General features: G+C 65.5%; 1 protein-coding gene across 1 annotated transcript in view; it reads left to right on the top strand.

Annotated features, from left to right (window-relative positions):
* The first annotated feature begins 3,727 nt into the window (after positions 1-3,727).
* The window catches only part of EFNA2 (ephrin A2), a 29,661-nt gene continuing 17,852 nt past the window's right edge, over positions 3,728-15,536 (top strand). The window contains exon 1 of the mRNA XM_068420808.1: positions 3,728-3,849. Coding sequence (XP_068276909.1) covers positions 3,728-3,849 — 122 coding nt within the window. The remainder of the gene's footprint in view (positions 3,850-15,536) is intronic.

Raw genomic sequence — 15,536 nt, 5'->3', positions numbered from 1 at the left:
TCTTCACCTTTTAAGTGGGAATTTTTTTCTTTCGGTAGCAAATATTTTCCATAATTTCTAGGCTGATACAATTAAAGCTAAAGAAGTTGGGTGTAAATTACACCTCCCTGCAACCAGCCTCGTCCCCCTGGAGTAGCTGGGGGCTGGAAATGAGAGGATTTGCAATAATTAAGGCAAAGAGTTGTTTTTGTTTGGTAAGAAAAACAACCCGGTGCTGTTAGAAAGGCAGGAAGGACTGGAGAGAACGTTTTCCTTCCAATTAACCAAGAAGGGGAGGAGAAAAAGTCGTTACATGCAAAGCTGGCGCTGGGCTCTGCACCGGGCAGAGGCGTGTAGGGACCAAACCGGGGCCGGGCTGGGGAGGAAACACCGGGAGCAGGACGGGGAGGAGGAACCGGCTGCTCCCCGCGCTGCCCCTCACCGGCCCTTTGCCGGGGAGTTTGATCGTGGCTTCACGCAGCGCCAGTGGGGCATGGGCTGGACTGGGCTGAACTGGGCCGGACTGGGCTGGACTGGCCTGCCTGGGACTTTATTTCTGTTTCTCGATCCACAAAATAACTCCGGCAGCGGCGTCGGGGAGCTGCCCCGGGGTTGCTCCTTCGGGACGGTGCCTTCGGTGTTTGTGGGCGGCTGAAGCCCCCGGGGCGGTTCTGCCCCAGCACAACCCCTCGCCGTGAGCGAGCCAGGCGCAGGGACCCCATCAGGGGTGGTCTGGGCCAACGTCCCCCCTCTCCCAGCCCCACAAACGCTTCCTCCAGAAGGTTTTTCCACCAGCTGGGCCAGCGTCAGGGGCTGCGACCCCCCAGATATCCCCGTTGTGGGTGGCGTCAGCTCCGGCTCCTGCCGAGCTCCTGGTCCCCCCCAGGGTCCCCTCTAGGGTCCCCCTGGGGCTGCGCCGTCTGGCCAGGCTCTGCCGGGGCTCCCCGTGCCGGGGAGGGCCCGCGGCCGGCCCCGTCAGCGCGCCCAGAAAGGCTTTTAGCGGCTTGGCTTGATAAATGAAAACAAATAAACTTGATGGACAAGCGGACGGCTTTATGATAGCTTCCGCTGACAGGGGGAAGATTGGTTGTCGGCGGCTTGATAGAGAAATCTCATGATGGGAGTCGGGCAGGGAGATGTGTAACCTTGATGGCGGAGGATGAGGAGTCGGCGGCGCGGGAGGACGCCCCGGCGGCGTTATTCAAAAATAATTCTGCCTTTATTTGTTTTGCGTTGGGGCGAGGGGAGGGACGCAGAGCCCCGCAGTTCATTGAGTTTTTCAGAATAGATTTGCTAAATAAATAATGACGACGATCCATCTTTTATTTATATCCCACCTATCTACATGCGGCGCTGGAGGTGTTCCACAGCGGCCCTCGTTCTCCCTTTTAGAGCCAACGAACCCCAAACTCGGAGCTCGTGAGACGGGGACGGATTTACAAGGATATTTAGATGCTGCAGCGTGAAGACCGGCGGCGAGCGGGATTTGCGGCAGCGCCTCGGCTGTTCGCTCCCGTCGGTTTTAATGGGCACCTTGTTGCTATTGTGAATCCAACGGATGCGGATTTGCATCTGGAGGCACCTGAGGGGCTTTGGGGAGAGGGCTCGGGCTCAGAGGGGCTCCGGGGAGGTTGCCCCAGCTCCGAGGGGCTTTGGGGAGGTGGCCCCAGCTCCGAAGGGCTCTGGGGAGGTGGCCCCGGCTCCGAGGGGCTCTGGGGAGGTGGCCCCGGCTCCGAGGGGCTCTGGGGAGGTGGCCCCAGCTCTGAGGGGCTCTGGGGAGGTGGCCCCGGCTCCAAGGGGCTCCAGGGAGGGGGCTCTGGGCTTCGAGGGGCTCCAGGGAGGTGGCCCTGGCTCTGAGGGGTTCTGGGGAGGGGGCTCGGGCTCCAAGTGGCTCTGGGGACGCCTCGGTGGCCTGACCACCCGGGAGGGACTCGCCAGGGTCCCCGGGGAGGAGGGTTCAACCTCTGCTCATCCTTCTGCAGCGACAGCGATTCAAACGTGGAGTTTTCTGAACTTGGGGGGTCCTGGGGGGGTCTGGGAGTGGAGCGGGTCCTTCCCGGGCAGGCTGACATGGGTGTCCTCGCTCGGGGACGTGGCTCCCGGTGCCGTGGCCTCCAGCTCTGCGGCCGGGCACCATACCGGGAGCCAAAAATGGTTTTTTTTGTTTTTTTTTTCCCACGTGAGCTCTGTCCTCCCCGGTGCTGGACACGGCCCCACAGCCGCGCCGGTGCTCGGGCAGACCACGGTGCCCGTCGTGCGGGGCACGGGCCATGGCGCACGGTGGCCCTGGCTGGCGAGGACACGTGGCCGTGGGCATGGGCAGCCACCCGTGCCAGGGGGCTCACACCAGCGTTTCCCGAGAGCTCAACGAAGGGGGGTGTCTGTCTGTCTGTCTGTCCGTCCGTCGGCTCAGGCCCTGCCCTTGCCCTGAGCCCCCGCCTGCCCCTTCCTAACGTACCCCCCCAAAACACCCCCCCCAAAGCACCCCCTAGCCCCTGCGCACCCTGACCCCCCCCCCGGGCGCCCCTTCCCTTCCTCCAGCTGAAGCACCCCCAAACCTGCACCCCGCGCCCCGCAACGCAGAACCCCCCCGTGCCCTCGGCAAACGGACCCCCCGCCCTGCCCGGTGTGACCCCCCCCCCGGCAAAGGGACCCCCTGCCCTGCCCGGTGTGCCCCCCCCCCTCGGCAAAGGGACCCCCCCGCCGTGCCCGGTGTGACCCCCCCGGTAAAGGGACCCCCCCTCCCGGTAAAAGGACCCCCCGCCCTGCCCGGTGTGACCCCCCCCGGCACCCCCCGCCCTGCCCGGTGTGACCCCCCCGGTAAAGGGACCCCCCGCCCTGCCCGGTGTGACCCCCCCCCGGCACCCCCCGCCCTGCCCGGTGTGACCCCCCCCCCCCGGCAAAGGGACCCCCCGCCCTGGCCGGTGTGACCCCCCCGGTAAAGGGACCCCCCCCCAACCCGCACCGCCCCCGTCGCCCCCTGCACTGCGTCTCCCCCCGCCCCTCCCGGTGCCCCCCCGCAGAGGTGGGGCCGCGGCGGCGCGCGGGGCCCCGCCCTGGCACCGGGCCGGGCGCGCGCGCGGCGGCCGCCGGTGGCAACAATGTGTCAGAGGCGGCGGCGGCGGCGCGCGGGCCCCGCGCGGGGCGGGGCGAGGCGGGGCGGGGCCGCGCGGGGCGGGGCGGGGCCGCCGCGGCGGGGCGGGGCCGGGCGGGGGGCGCGGGCGGCGGGCGCAGCATGGCGCGGCGGTACTGAGGGAGCAGCGGCCTCCCCGGCCCGGCCTTTGTCTCTCCGGTATCACCGGAGCGCAGGAGCCGACGCGGGGAGGGGGCTCTGGGGCCGAGCCCGCACCGCCCCGCTCCGCAGGTGCGGGAGAGAGCACCGGGGCTCGGTACCGGGCGGCGGCGGCGGCGCCGCGGGGCTCGGAGGAACTTGGCCGAAGTTCGGCGGGGGTGCGGGGGGAGGTTCCCGGTGCCGGGGCGATCCCGGTGGCGCCGCGGGAACCGGCCGGTCCCCGCCGCCCCGGCGCGGGATGCGGCTGCCCCGGCTCCGCCGCACCGCGGCCGCCCCCAACTTTCCCCGCTGACGGCGCCCGGGGCCGCGGGCGATGGTGAGGGCTGGCCGCCCGCCCGCCGCCGCCCGCCGCCCGCCCGCCGCCCCCGGCCGGCCCCAGGGCTCCGCCGGCCGCCGCCGCCGCCGCCCCGCCGCCCCCTGAAGCGGCCGGAGCCGCGCCCGCCGCTGCCCGGGACCATGGTGCGCTGGGAGGCGGCCGCGCTGCTCGCCGCGCTCGTCGGTGTCTGCGTCTGGACCGACGAGACCGGGAAAGTTATCTCGGATCGGTACGCGGTCTACTGGAACCGGAGCAATCCCAGGTGAGGCCGGGGGCGGCGGGGGCCGGGCCGGGGGCGGCGGGGGCAGGTCGCGGGGCGGGGGGGACCGGGCTGTAGCGGCGCCCAAGTTTTAGGCTTTATTTCCCCCCCCCCCGGTCGGTGACAGGCGGCCGCCGCCGTCCGTCGCGTTCGGGTCCCGCTCACAGCCCCCGGTTTGCTCCGGTAAACGGTCGGGGCGGCCCCGGGGGCTCGGCGCGGGTCCCCGGCGGTGCCTCTCAGCCGGGGCTGCCTCCTCCGGCTGCCCCCGAAGTTCTCCCGAGGCCCCGGGGGGAGCCGCCCGGCCCCGGGGGTTGCGGCAGCCCCGGAGGCATCGCCCGCCGGCGGGTCGCGTTCCCCGGGGGTGCCGGGGGGCTCCGCGGCGGCTGCCGGGGCTCGGGGCGGGGGGGGAGCGGTGCCGCGGGGGCTGCGGCTCGGCCCCCCCAGCCCCTCTGCGCCCAACTTCGGGGAAGTTCGGGTTCCTCCTTCCCGCCAGCCCCGTGTTCCCCCCCGGTCCCTCTCCCGGCGACGGCGAAGGGTCCTGCGAAAAAACCCCGAAATACGGCAAAAGGCGGCGGCGCTGCCGGGGGCGGCTGCGGGAGCGGTTACGGTGGCGATCTGGGGGGGAATGGGGCTGGTCGGGGTGCGGGTGGGCTGCGGGGGGCTCGGGGCGGCCCGGCCCGGTGCTGCCCGTGCCCCGGCTCTTTGCATCTCGGCGAGGGGACCCCCGCGGAGCCGGTTCACTTTCCCGGCTCTGCCTGTGGATTCAGGGCCGTTAAATTCTTTTTTTTCCCCCAACATCCATTTTTTTTTCCCGGCGAGAGTTTCGTTCCTGTTGTGTTTCTTTGTTCGTGATTTTGAGGAACCAAAAACTGTCGGAGAGTTTGAAGCGAGGACGAGTTCAGCCCCTGGCTCAGGTGCCTGGGACCACCAGGGCGCCCACCCCCTTCCTCCCCACGGATACCGCAGGGTTTGACGGGCCCATTTGTGTGGAATCCTGGAAACAACGAAAAAATGCAAAACCTGCCACCAACCCCACGTTTTCCCCCCAAAGAACCGAAGTTACACCGGCCCCGGCCGAGCCGAGCGGAGGCAGCGTGGCGATGCTCGGCTCCTTCTGCCGTGGGTGCCGCTGCCTCCGGCTTGGGGCTGCTCCGTTCGCTGGGTAAAAGGGGTGGGTTTGTGCCCCCGTGGGGCGCGGGGCCGTGCGGGTGCGTGGCGTGGCCTGGCCCTGGCCCTGGTCCCTACGGCGTGGCCTGGCCCTGGTCCCCGTGGTGGTGCTGGGGCCCTGGCCGTGGCAGAGCCGGGCTGGCGGCGAGGCGGCTCCTCTGGCGCTCCCCGGCTGTTCCCCATGGCAGTGCCAGCGCTGGGAGGGGACCCTCGGTGGCACCGTCCCCTCTCCTGGTGACACCGTCACAGTTTATTGAAGTTCCCGGCTGCGTTACGGCGCGCGGCCGCGGGCACCCAGGGCCGGTGGGATGCGGTGGGACCCTCGTGAGCGGCAGCGGCCGGCCGGCCACCGCGTGTCCCCTCGGGGGGACCAGCCAGGCGCCATCGCCCCCAGCCCCGCGCCCTCACACCGCCCCAAAATCGGGGCGAGCCCGTCCCTTTGTGCGCGGCGGTGCCTTCGCCGCGGGCCGCCTGCGGTGCATATGGATTTTATTATCTCCCTCACATTTTTGTGGGGGATTGTAAGAGGGAATTTTTTTTTCCTCTTTATTTTTTTTTGCCCATTGCAAAGTTTTTGGTTACAGTTCCTGGTCCTCCCCGGCTCCCACGCTTGGGGCTCTTCTCTTTTGTTCTCCCAAATGCCGAACGTGTGCGAGGGACCCCCAGTCAAACTCCGGCGTCCCGGCTGCTGGAGGCCAGGGCGGCATCGCCGAGTGGTCGGGGCCGCGGCTGAGATGTGGCACCCAAGGGTTCCTACAGCGGCGCCGATGGCCGAAAGTGGCCCCTGGTCCTCAGGTGATGGGCACAGGACCTGGCATCGGTGGTGGCTTCGGCTCAGCCCCGCGTCCCCATCGCCCCTCGTACGTGCCGGGATGGGCGCCACGAGGAATTCATCCTCGGAAATAGATGGTGGTTTATTATTACACACGTATATATTTTAAATCTGACGTTGGCAGGGAAAATATTTTCGAGGGGGAAAATAAAACGGGGCGAAGGGCCGGGAGGGGAGAGCAGACAATGGCTGTGGGTTGGAGCAGGCACGTCCGCAGCGCCGGGACGTGACCCACATTTCCCCACCGCGGGAGCGCCCCGTGTCGCAGTCGGCCCCTGCGCTCCCTGCGCCGCTCGGGCCGCGGGATTCGAGGCGATTTATTAGGTGTTGCAAATACAGAAATTGCCGTGGAGTTTTCTGCTTATTTTCCTTCCCGAACCCAGCGGTATTTTTATTCTGCCTCTCCCTGGAGTTACTAGAAGACTGTCTCATCCTTAAAAACGAAGAACAACACATATATGTTTTTTCCAGCCCCTTGTTTTCCTTCTCTTTTCCCACCCACCATCTCATTTAACAAGGGGGAAATCAAAAGGGATTAAAAAAAATTTAAAAAAGGTTAAAATGCCTGGTGCTTGTTTGAACCCACAGCCCTGATCTGGCGACAAATATTTTCCTTCAGGTTTATATTGCAATCTATATTTTATAAAAGGCAGTAATAAATCTCATGGTCAATACGATTTGCCCAGATTAGAATAATTCTATATTTCATAATTGGGTCTAAATTAAAAATAAGCGGTACCTGAGGATGCTGCAATTTGTCTGTTCTGTGGGGATATTTAGCCACTCGCTGTGGATTTACAGGTTTTGGGTTTTTGTTTTTAATGATTTTGTAAGCGCGCGTTGGGGAAGGTTCATGGCTTCGGCTGGACGTGACTCCTGGGGTGTCCTGGCAATAGCCGAAGGAGGAAGAACGTGTCTTTATATAACAACGCGCCGTTTCGGTACCCGCGTGTCGCTGTGGGTTTTGCTCCGTGGCGCGTACGGACGCGCTAACGCTGTTTTACCTCCCCGGGTGCGGGATGTGTTGGCCGTGCCAGGGCTGGGCGCCGGTGCCGTGTGTCCGGGGCGATGGTGGGCGGGGGTCCGGCGTTGCAGGGGGTCTTGGGCACTGCGTGGTCACACCGTGTTGTCCCGCCGGCGTGGCGGTGGCACGGGAGCCGCTCGCCCATGGGGCTCCGGGGTGGATTTGCAGCCCTGGGACCCGACGAGGTGCAGCGGGTCGAGCCGGGCGTCCCAGAGCACCCGCCGGTCGGACGGTGTCGCCGGGGCGGGTGGGGGTCTCCGTGGCCCCCGCGCTGCAGCAGGGTTTAGGGTGGGTGTCTGGGGTGCGTCATGGCGCATCGTGCGGCGAAAAAACGGGGGTTTGGGAAACCTCTGTGGTACGGGGGGAAAAGGACTGCGGGAAGGAGCGACCCGTCCTCGGAGGGTCCCTGATCCCAGGACCCCCCGACCCGCAGCCTCGCGGCTCCGCCAGGAAACCCCTCGAAGGCCGGGGAAGGACGGAGGGTTTCGGGTTTGTTTCTGTTGCCCACGGCTCTGCCACGGGCAGGTCACGGGCGTCGCTCCCGGCTTCACTGCCGTGTGCCGGTGCCCGCGGAGGGGGAACGCGCCGAGCACCGGGGATTTTCCTCTCCCTGTTTACGGTGCAGATACAAATGCTGTAAATGGGCTGGATTTTACCCGTGGCCTATATTTAACCGCGAAGTCATTTCTTTGCCTTGGAAGGCTTATTTTCTGATTTTTTTTTTTTTCTTCTTTTTTGGTTGTGTGAGCACAGCTGGGATTTCTGTTCTGCTCCTCTGCACGCCCCAGCCCCGGGATGGGGAAGCTGGAGAAATGGTTTCTGGCAGGGGGATTTACGGCAGGAGCCCAGGCGATGCTCAGGGACAGCGGTGACGGCAGAGCAGGACTTTTGGGGGGTCCTTTTGTGCACCCCGTCCTTCGGGAGCAGGAGGGGTCCATGCCACGGGGATGGGGGAGTTGGGGTGAAGGGGGCACACCTTGGCAGGGAGGTCTGGATCGTGCTCCCGGCCCGCCGGGCTTTTGTGCCCGTTTTCTCCCGCGTTGCCGTCTCCCAGCGCCGCGGTGCCGGTGCTTTGTCCGAGGGCTCAGCGCACGGCAGCGGGGCGAGGGCAGCCGCGGCGAAGCCCCGACCTGCCAGGGCTGGGGCCATGCCCCGTTGACCACCTGAGCGAACTTGCCCGCCTGTGGGTCACAAGGGGCTGCGGCCGGGACGACGGCAGCTCTGCGCGTGCCGGCTCCCCTTCGAGGCAGCGAAGATGACGCGCGTTGGGTTTTTTCCAGAGGAATCCGGTGCTGGAGAGCGGTGGCTGAGCAGGAGGGCTGGGCTCGGGGGGAGCATCCGCGGCGCTGGACGTGCCCACCCGCGCCGTGCCGGGGCGGGTTTGGTGCCAGCCCTGCCATGGAGCTGCTCCCCAAAACCTCCCCGCTCCGTCCGGGGCTGCCGGGGCTGGGACCTTTGGGGTCAGCTCCCAACCCTGCGTGTCCCCCCTCCCCGCTCCCGTAGGCACCACACCGGGGTCTGCACCAGATTCGGCGAGAAACACGCCCCGGTGACCCCTCGGAGCGATGGTGATGTGGATTGTAACTCTGGCACCGGGTGGTCCCCTTGTCGCCGGCAAGCTGAGTCCCCTCGCCAGGGCGTTTGGGGGTGCCGGAGCTCTGCCACGTCCTGCCGCCTGCGTCATTACTGCTTTTAGTTTCCATCCGTTTCGTTTTCCCTTTGTGCCGAGACCGTTCCCAGCCCTCTCCACCCCTCTTTTCCAGCCCGTTAAGCCGCGTTAGCCGTTCCTCGCCCGCCCAGGGCTGCGGCGAGCGCGGCCGGTGGGGAGCAGACCCAGCCGGGCCCCACGTCTCCGGTGAGGTTGGCTCTGCCTGTCCCCTCCGAGGGACCGCAATTACATTCCCTGCTGGTCGCACGTTTGGTATCCAAATGCCGCCCGTGCGCCGCATCCTAATGCGAGGGCGGGCTGGGGGTGCGCGGTGCTGCCGGCGGGTCGGGCGCTCCCCGGTGTCCCCCGGCTGGTCCCGGGGCGGGGAGGCACAAAGGGGTGGGAGTGATAACGATGCAGAGGGCGAGGGGGAGAGAGTTGCCTTTGGTTACCACCGGGAAGCTTTGAAAGTCCACTTTCCTACATGTATGTGTGTGTATTTGCACATACGTGTGCTTTACACACGCACGTAAGTGACACCTACGCCCAAACCCCCCCGACCCGCCTCGGCGCGTGCGAGGGCGCGATGCCCGCAGCCCTCCCCGTGCCATACACACATATAATATCTCTAACATAATACCTGTGGGCTGAGGGCCATCACTAGGGTTGGGTTTACACGTCTCTCAACATGGATCTCGGCACCCAGGTCTCACCTCGCCCATCTGTCCGTCTGTCTTGCGGCGCACACGTCCGTCCCGCGTGCCCGTCCATCCCCGTACGCATTTGACGAGGTTCATCTGCCGGGTTGGCTGTGGGATTGCAGCGATTGTTCCTTAAATAGCTCCTCGTTCCTGCCGGGGAGGGTTTCGGTGCTTTTGTGGTGGGTGTTAATCGTGATTTTAGAGGTTTCGTTTCCATCCTGGGTGTTTTTCCCCCAGACCTTGCCCTGCCCCGTTGGGTTTAGCGCGGTCTGCGGCAGGCGGGCGGGTCGTGGCGTTGTCACCTCCAGCTCCAAGAGGAGTTTACATTTATTTCCCCTCCGTCGTGACCCATCTGAGCCCGACGCGCTCCAGCCCCAGGTCAGGACGTTGTCCTGTGCTTCGAGCATCGTCACGAAGCCAGGCCCAGCCCCGGCGTTGCCCCGGTGAGCGCGGGGGCACGCGGCGCTGCCAGCGGTGCCGACGCTGCGGTCCGAGCCACTGCGGGGTCTTTGCCAGATGAATTCAGGAGGCGCCTCTGAAGCCAGGGACACCCCGAAAACAGGGCTGGGGTATCACGTTTGTGTGGGTGCAAACTCTTTGCCAACAGCCCGACGTGCCCTTCTCTGCCGGCCCCTGGGCTTGGGGTCCCCGTTGCCGTCCCCACCGCGCCGCCGGGCTGGGTGGGAGCCGCATCGGGGTGCCAGCGCCCGGGGGGCCGTTGGGGCTCGTCCAGCCCCTGCCATGCACCGGGGCCGTTTTACCCCCAGCAGGAAAACTGGGAAGGGATGAGGCTGTGAGAGCGGGGCAGCCGGGAGGGACCCCGTTTGGGCAGCACCGTGCCGTGCCACGCCATGCCACGCCGTGCCATGCCACCACCCGGGCAGGGTGCTGCCACCCTGCACAATCCCAGCGTGTCCCTGGGCGGTCAGAGTGGTGTTATTTATTTATTTCTCCTCCCTCCTCTCCCCCTTTGCTTGTTGATGCTGCTGTGGCTGGGCTGCTAAATAGCTTCCCATTGTTGGAGAACTAATTACCTCTTAATGAGGCTCCTGGCTCAGCAGCCAAGCCAGAGCGGATGGGGGCGGTGGGGTGGGCTGTGGGGTGGGCTGCTTTGCAGGGGGGCTGCCTGGCAGGGTGCTGGGGGGCCCTGGGGTCACCGGTGGGTTTGGCTCCGTGGTACCAACCGTGGGACATTGGGGCTTCCCTGGGTGGCTCTGGCGTGGGGCTGTGCTGGTGCTCGGCGCGGAGCCCGGCACCGCGGTCCCGGTGTCCCCTCGGTGTGGCACGTACCCACCAGCCCTGTCTGCACTTTGGCAGTAGGTTCTTAGGGTTCCTCTAAGCTTGTCCCTTGCGTGTGTGCCCTTGGTGGGACAAATCCTGCTCTGCTTTGCCCGGCTTGCCCGTGGCTTGCCCGTTGCTTGCCCATGGCTCACCCGCCCGGTGAGGCTGGTGATGGTGGCACGGGCCTGTGGCACGCTGCCATATTGATCCCCGGCGGTGATGTCAATGCCACGGCGCAGGGTGATCGACGTCCCACGGCTGCCGGTGAGGCCAGTGGGCGCTGTGGCCAGCGAGCCCTGCGCTCCCATTGCCGAGCCCTGCTCGGATCCATCGGGCACCTTCCCGGGGGTCACTGGCGGAGGGAGCGGGGCGCAGCCAGGCGCCGGCGACGCTGCTGCCGGGCGAGGGACGGGCCACGGCGCTGCACCTCCCTCGTCTCTCCGATGAGCGCCGTGCCGTGCTGTTCAGCCCAATTCCCCAGGAGATATTTGATGTTTCCCCCGGTGTGTCTGCAACTGAGTTCTATAGGATTTATTTTTTTTTTTCCTGCAGAAAAGGAGAAATTATTTGTATGAGATTATTTTTTTTCTTTAACGTTACACGGAGAGCAAAACTCTCCCATGTGCTGGGAACCAGATAAAGTGTTTAGACAGCAAATACAAACATTTCTGAGCGCAGATATTCCTGCCTGTCCTCCAGCAGCGTTTCTGACTGTGTCTTCCACTGGGTTTTTATTTAGACTGGCTTCATTTTTATTTATTTTTTTTAAAAAAAGCCCTATTTATATTTGCAGTAAAATAAAACCAGCCAAGCCTGACCCTGCAGAGAACTTGAAAAATCCCAATTCTTCCTTTCTCCAATCCTGTTTCCACTGAGGAAAAAAAGCCCCTGGACCTGGTGCCCTGCACGAAATCCAACCACAACGGGATTACTTCAGCGGCCGAGCTTTCGGCGGGCGCTGGGATGGTCTCAGCCCCCCCAAGCCACGTCCCTGGCGGGCACAGGAGGGGGGTGGCCGAGTCCCTTGTGCTGCAGGTACCGGCTGCGCGTGGCGCATCCAAAAAGGGGTTGATTGTTTTGCTGCTTTTTCTATTAATTATAAATCACCTAATGCTGCTCCCTGGCAGCGTCCCGGCCTCGCCGTGCCCAGCAGCCGTCCCAGTCCCGCTGGTGGCCCCGCAGGTGTCATTGCCACCCCGTGCGGGGTGCCAGGGCCGTCAGGAGCCGGGGAAGCTCTTTCCCAGCCAGCTCAATAATCCCAATTATTATCCGGTTTCTCAGTCAGGGTGGCTTATTAAACTTGGCACCGCTGGCTTTGCCGTTCCGGCCGCCTGCCTCGGCGCGGGGTTTGTCTGCTGCCGACTGGGGAAGGAAATGGAGTGGAAAAACGCGGGGCAAAGCCCCCCCGGATGGCGGGGCTGGGGGCGAGGGGCCTTGGATGTGATGGTGGGTGCTGGTCCAGCCCGGAACGGCTTTGGGACACCGGAGTGACGCTGCAGCGCGTGTGCCCCGTCCCTGCGCCAGCAGAGGGTCCGGTCGGTGGGTCGGGCCGTGTCTGTCTGTCCGTCCCCCTCTGCAGGGCGGCTGTCAGGAGGACCCGCTGCCCCCCCGGCTCCGGTAGCGCTGCAGGATGGAGCCGTGGCCCTGCCACGTCCCCGGGGCTGCGGGGGGCCTGTCCCGCTGCCACCGGCACCGCGCTGCGGTTGTACGACCGCAGTCGGGTACGGCACCGGCGCGCGGCGTCGCTGGCACCGGCTCCAGCTGCAAACGCCGGTCAAAATGGTGCTCGCGGTTTGGTTTCCAGCAGAGACTCCAAACCGCTGCCCAGAATAAAAACGGATTTTGGCTCCGAGCCCCGTCCGACGGCGGCCCCGGTGCGCTGCTGCGGGTTCGCAGGGCTGGGTTTGGCTGGAGCCGGGGTCCCCCTGCGCCGCGGCCCCGCGGGGTGGGGTTAAGGGCTAAAACCAGGGGTGGGAGCGGGGATCACCCTCTGGCCGGCGTAACCTTCATCGCCGTGAATCGCCTTCGCCGCTGACCAAGGGGCTCTCCCCGGCGTTGGGCTGGGAGGCACCGGCGGCAGCGGGTGGGTGTCGGGGGCCCGGCGTGGACTTGCGGCAGCAGGGATCTGGGCTCCAGAAAACATTTCAAAGCTGATTAATAATAATAAATCATAACGTTGTCTTTTAAAATAGACGTTTTTTGGCTGAGGCGCAGGGATGCTCCGTCGTTCAGGCAGCGAGCGGGGCGCGAGGTCTGGATGCGGTTCCCGGCTCGGCACACGGAGACACGCGGCCCCCCCCGCCCAGCCCCGGTTTCTGCGCCGTTAAGGTGAGGATCGCTGCCAGGGGCTCAATTAAGCAGTTAATATTTGCAGAGATGGAGAAGGACGTCGCTCTCCCAGCGCCGTGCCCTGCTGCGCGTCCTCCTGCCCCGCGGCCGCACGCGGGGATTTCGGCTGGACTCGATGCGTCCCCCCCACAGCCCTGTTTTCTTAAACATTGTGATATTTGTTTCACCGTATAAATCACCACACCCGGAGGAGGAGGATTTGTGGGCGCAGGTGTAGCTGCGGCGAGAGCGATGCCGTTCCTGGCCACTGACCCGGGTTGATGTTTTCGTCGCAGCAGCGATCCCGTCGAGGGGAGAGGCCTCGCCCGGCTGTAAATCCTGTAACTCAGACCCCAAACCATCTTCTGCTGGTGTAAATCAGCAGAGTGAAACTGGGGGGGCTCAGCCCCGGGATGAGCCCAAAAGGGGGTATCCGCAGCCTGGGGGTGGGTCCCGCAGCCCCTCTGAGCTGTTCCCGGTGTCGTTCCCGAGTGACGGAGCCGTGCGAGGTGCCGGCGGGTGCCCTGGGCTGCCTCGGACCTGGACCCGCTCTCGCACCCCGTACCGGGGCCGGTGGGGCCGGATCCTGCTGTGATGCTGGGGGAGCATCAGCACCCCCGCGGCAAACGGCCCCGCCAGCCTCCGAGGGGCCGAACGGGCATCGTGGCCCGTTTCACCGCGCTTGGCTTCGCGCCTCCGCCCGGTTTGGCAGCTGGGGTCGGGGGTCCCGGCCCTCGAGGTCCATCACGGCAGGGCGACAGCATCGGTGTCACGCTGGGGACGTGGGAAAGCCGTTAGCCGGCTGCTAATGAGTGCGGCTCTGGGGGCAAGGGGCTGGGGGGCATCGGGGGGCCCGGCGAGGATGGGGCTGCTGGGCCCTGGAAGGGCTGCGGGGACCCTGCGGGGCTCCCCCCGCTCCCGGGGGGCCGGGGCGGCTCCAGCGGGGTTTTCCCCGCGCCGGCGCTGCCCGCAGCAGCACAAACGAACCAAGTAATTGGCAACATGGAAATATTTTGTGCTCATTAAGCAGTGGGAAGCGGCGGGCGAGGAAGCGGCGTGCTCCAGCGCGGGCAGGGGCTACCGGCGGCGTCCCCGGGGGCTGCGGGCGACCGAAATCCCACCGAGCTCCGTGGTTGTTGGGGACAAGAGCAAACCCGGCAGCGGGGTGGGGGGTTCATGGCCACCGTACGGGGGGCTGGGGCTTGTTCCAACTACCGTAAATCCCACGGATTAAAACTTGAAGCGGTGAATCCCAGCTCTGAGCCCCCTGAACCCCGGGTGCTGCGGGGTCCCAGGAGGGGTGTCGGGGGGGGCTCGGTGTCCCCTCCGGGTCCCCTCCACTCCCAGCGCAGCCAGCAGGAGCAGGGGGTGATCCCCGGGGGCAGCCACAGGGTGGGGACCCCAATGAGTGGCCTTGTCCCTTTGGGGGTTGGTGGCCCAGGGACAGCTGCTCCCCCGCACCCCGGCACGGAGCCGCGGGCTGGCGACAGCCCCCGCAGCCCCTCGGACCCCAGCACACGCTGACGGCGCTCGGTGGGGCTGCGGCTTTATGGCTGTGGTTGAAGTGACTTTATGATATTGTACCCGAACAATTGCCGGCCATTATCCGGATCGATGCCGCGCGGTGGAGGCACCAGGTGATAACGCAGCCGGGCCTCGCATCGCTCTTAAACGGCGCAGGGTGGTTCGTGCTCGCGATAAAACCCTCAGCGTTTTGGTTTAGCTCCCAGCTCCGGCGTGTTTCCCCCCAGGGCTGCTGCCAGGGTTCTGCTGGGCTTGGGGGCACGCGGCAGGTCCCGGCTTGTGCCTTGTGCCGCGGCCCCGTCCCTGCCCCTACAACTCGCTGTTTGCCCCAGGTGGGGACCGAGGTGCTGGGACCTGGCTCGGGGGGGCTTCGGGGCGCTGGGACCCGGCTTGGGGGGGCTTCGGGGCGCTGCGTGGTGCCCAGCACCGCGGGTCCTGCTCGGGGGCATGAGATGGGGCAGGGGGTGCGCGGGGGAGGTTGCAGGGTCCCCATCCCACCTGGGCTCGTGGTGACCTTGGGTGCGTCACGTCACCTCCGCGCAGCTGTAGAACAAGGACAGTGGTGCCTTTCCCACCTTGCAGAGGGGCTGGGAGGCTTAATTAGTTAATGTTTGTAAAGTGCTTTGAGGATTAATTAATATTGTGACTCTAATTTTTTCCGATGGTAAAACGCCACTTAAACACCTCCGCGCTGGTACCTCCCTCCGTGACCCCGTAAAGCAAACCCGCCCAGGGACGTCACCCATCTCTGTCACCTCCCCAGTGCTGAACTGGGAGGCCACTGGTGCTGGGAGGAGAGCGGGGCTGGGCAGGAGACGCTGGGGCTGGTGCTCTCCGTGGTGGCTTTTGGCCACATTGGAGATGTCCAGTTGCCCAGAGGGGTTGGTGGGAGGGAGGTCGCAGAGGGACGGTGCGGGTTGATGGGGTGCGATGGAGCCCCAGGGCTGGAGCATCCCCAGTTGCAGAGCACTGGGAGGGGACTGGGACCTGCAGTGGGGTGAGGAGGAGGAGGGAGGACTGGGAGGAAGGCACCATCCTGCTGCCTGGCGCTGCCGAATGGAGCTTGAGGAGAGGGAGCGTCCGGGCTGGAGGAGACGGGAGAGGACGAGGTGGCTCCTGTCCCCGGTTGTCACCAAGGGCGGTGCGAGGAGGGGCACGTGCTGGTGCGCAGCGAGCGTGCAGGAT

Source organism: Nyctibius grandis, chromosome 31 (genome assembly GCF_013368605.1).
Source record: "Nyctibius grandis isolate bNycGra1 chromosome 31, bNycGra1.pri, whole genome shotgun sequence".
NCBI lineage: Eukaryota > Metazoa > Chordata > Aves > Nyctibiiformes > Nyctibiidae > Nyctibius > Nyctibius grandis.
The sequence above is the reverse complement of the archived record's forward strand: the minus strand, read 5'-3'. Positions and strand labels throughout refer to the sequence as shown.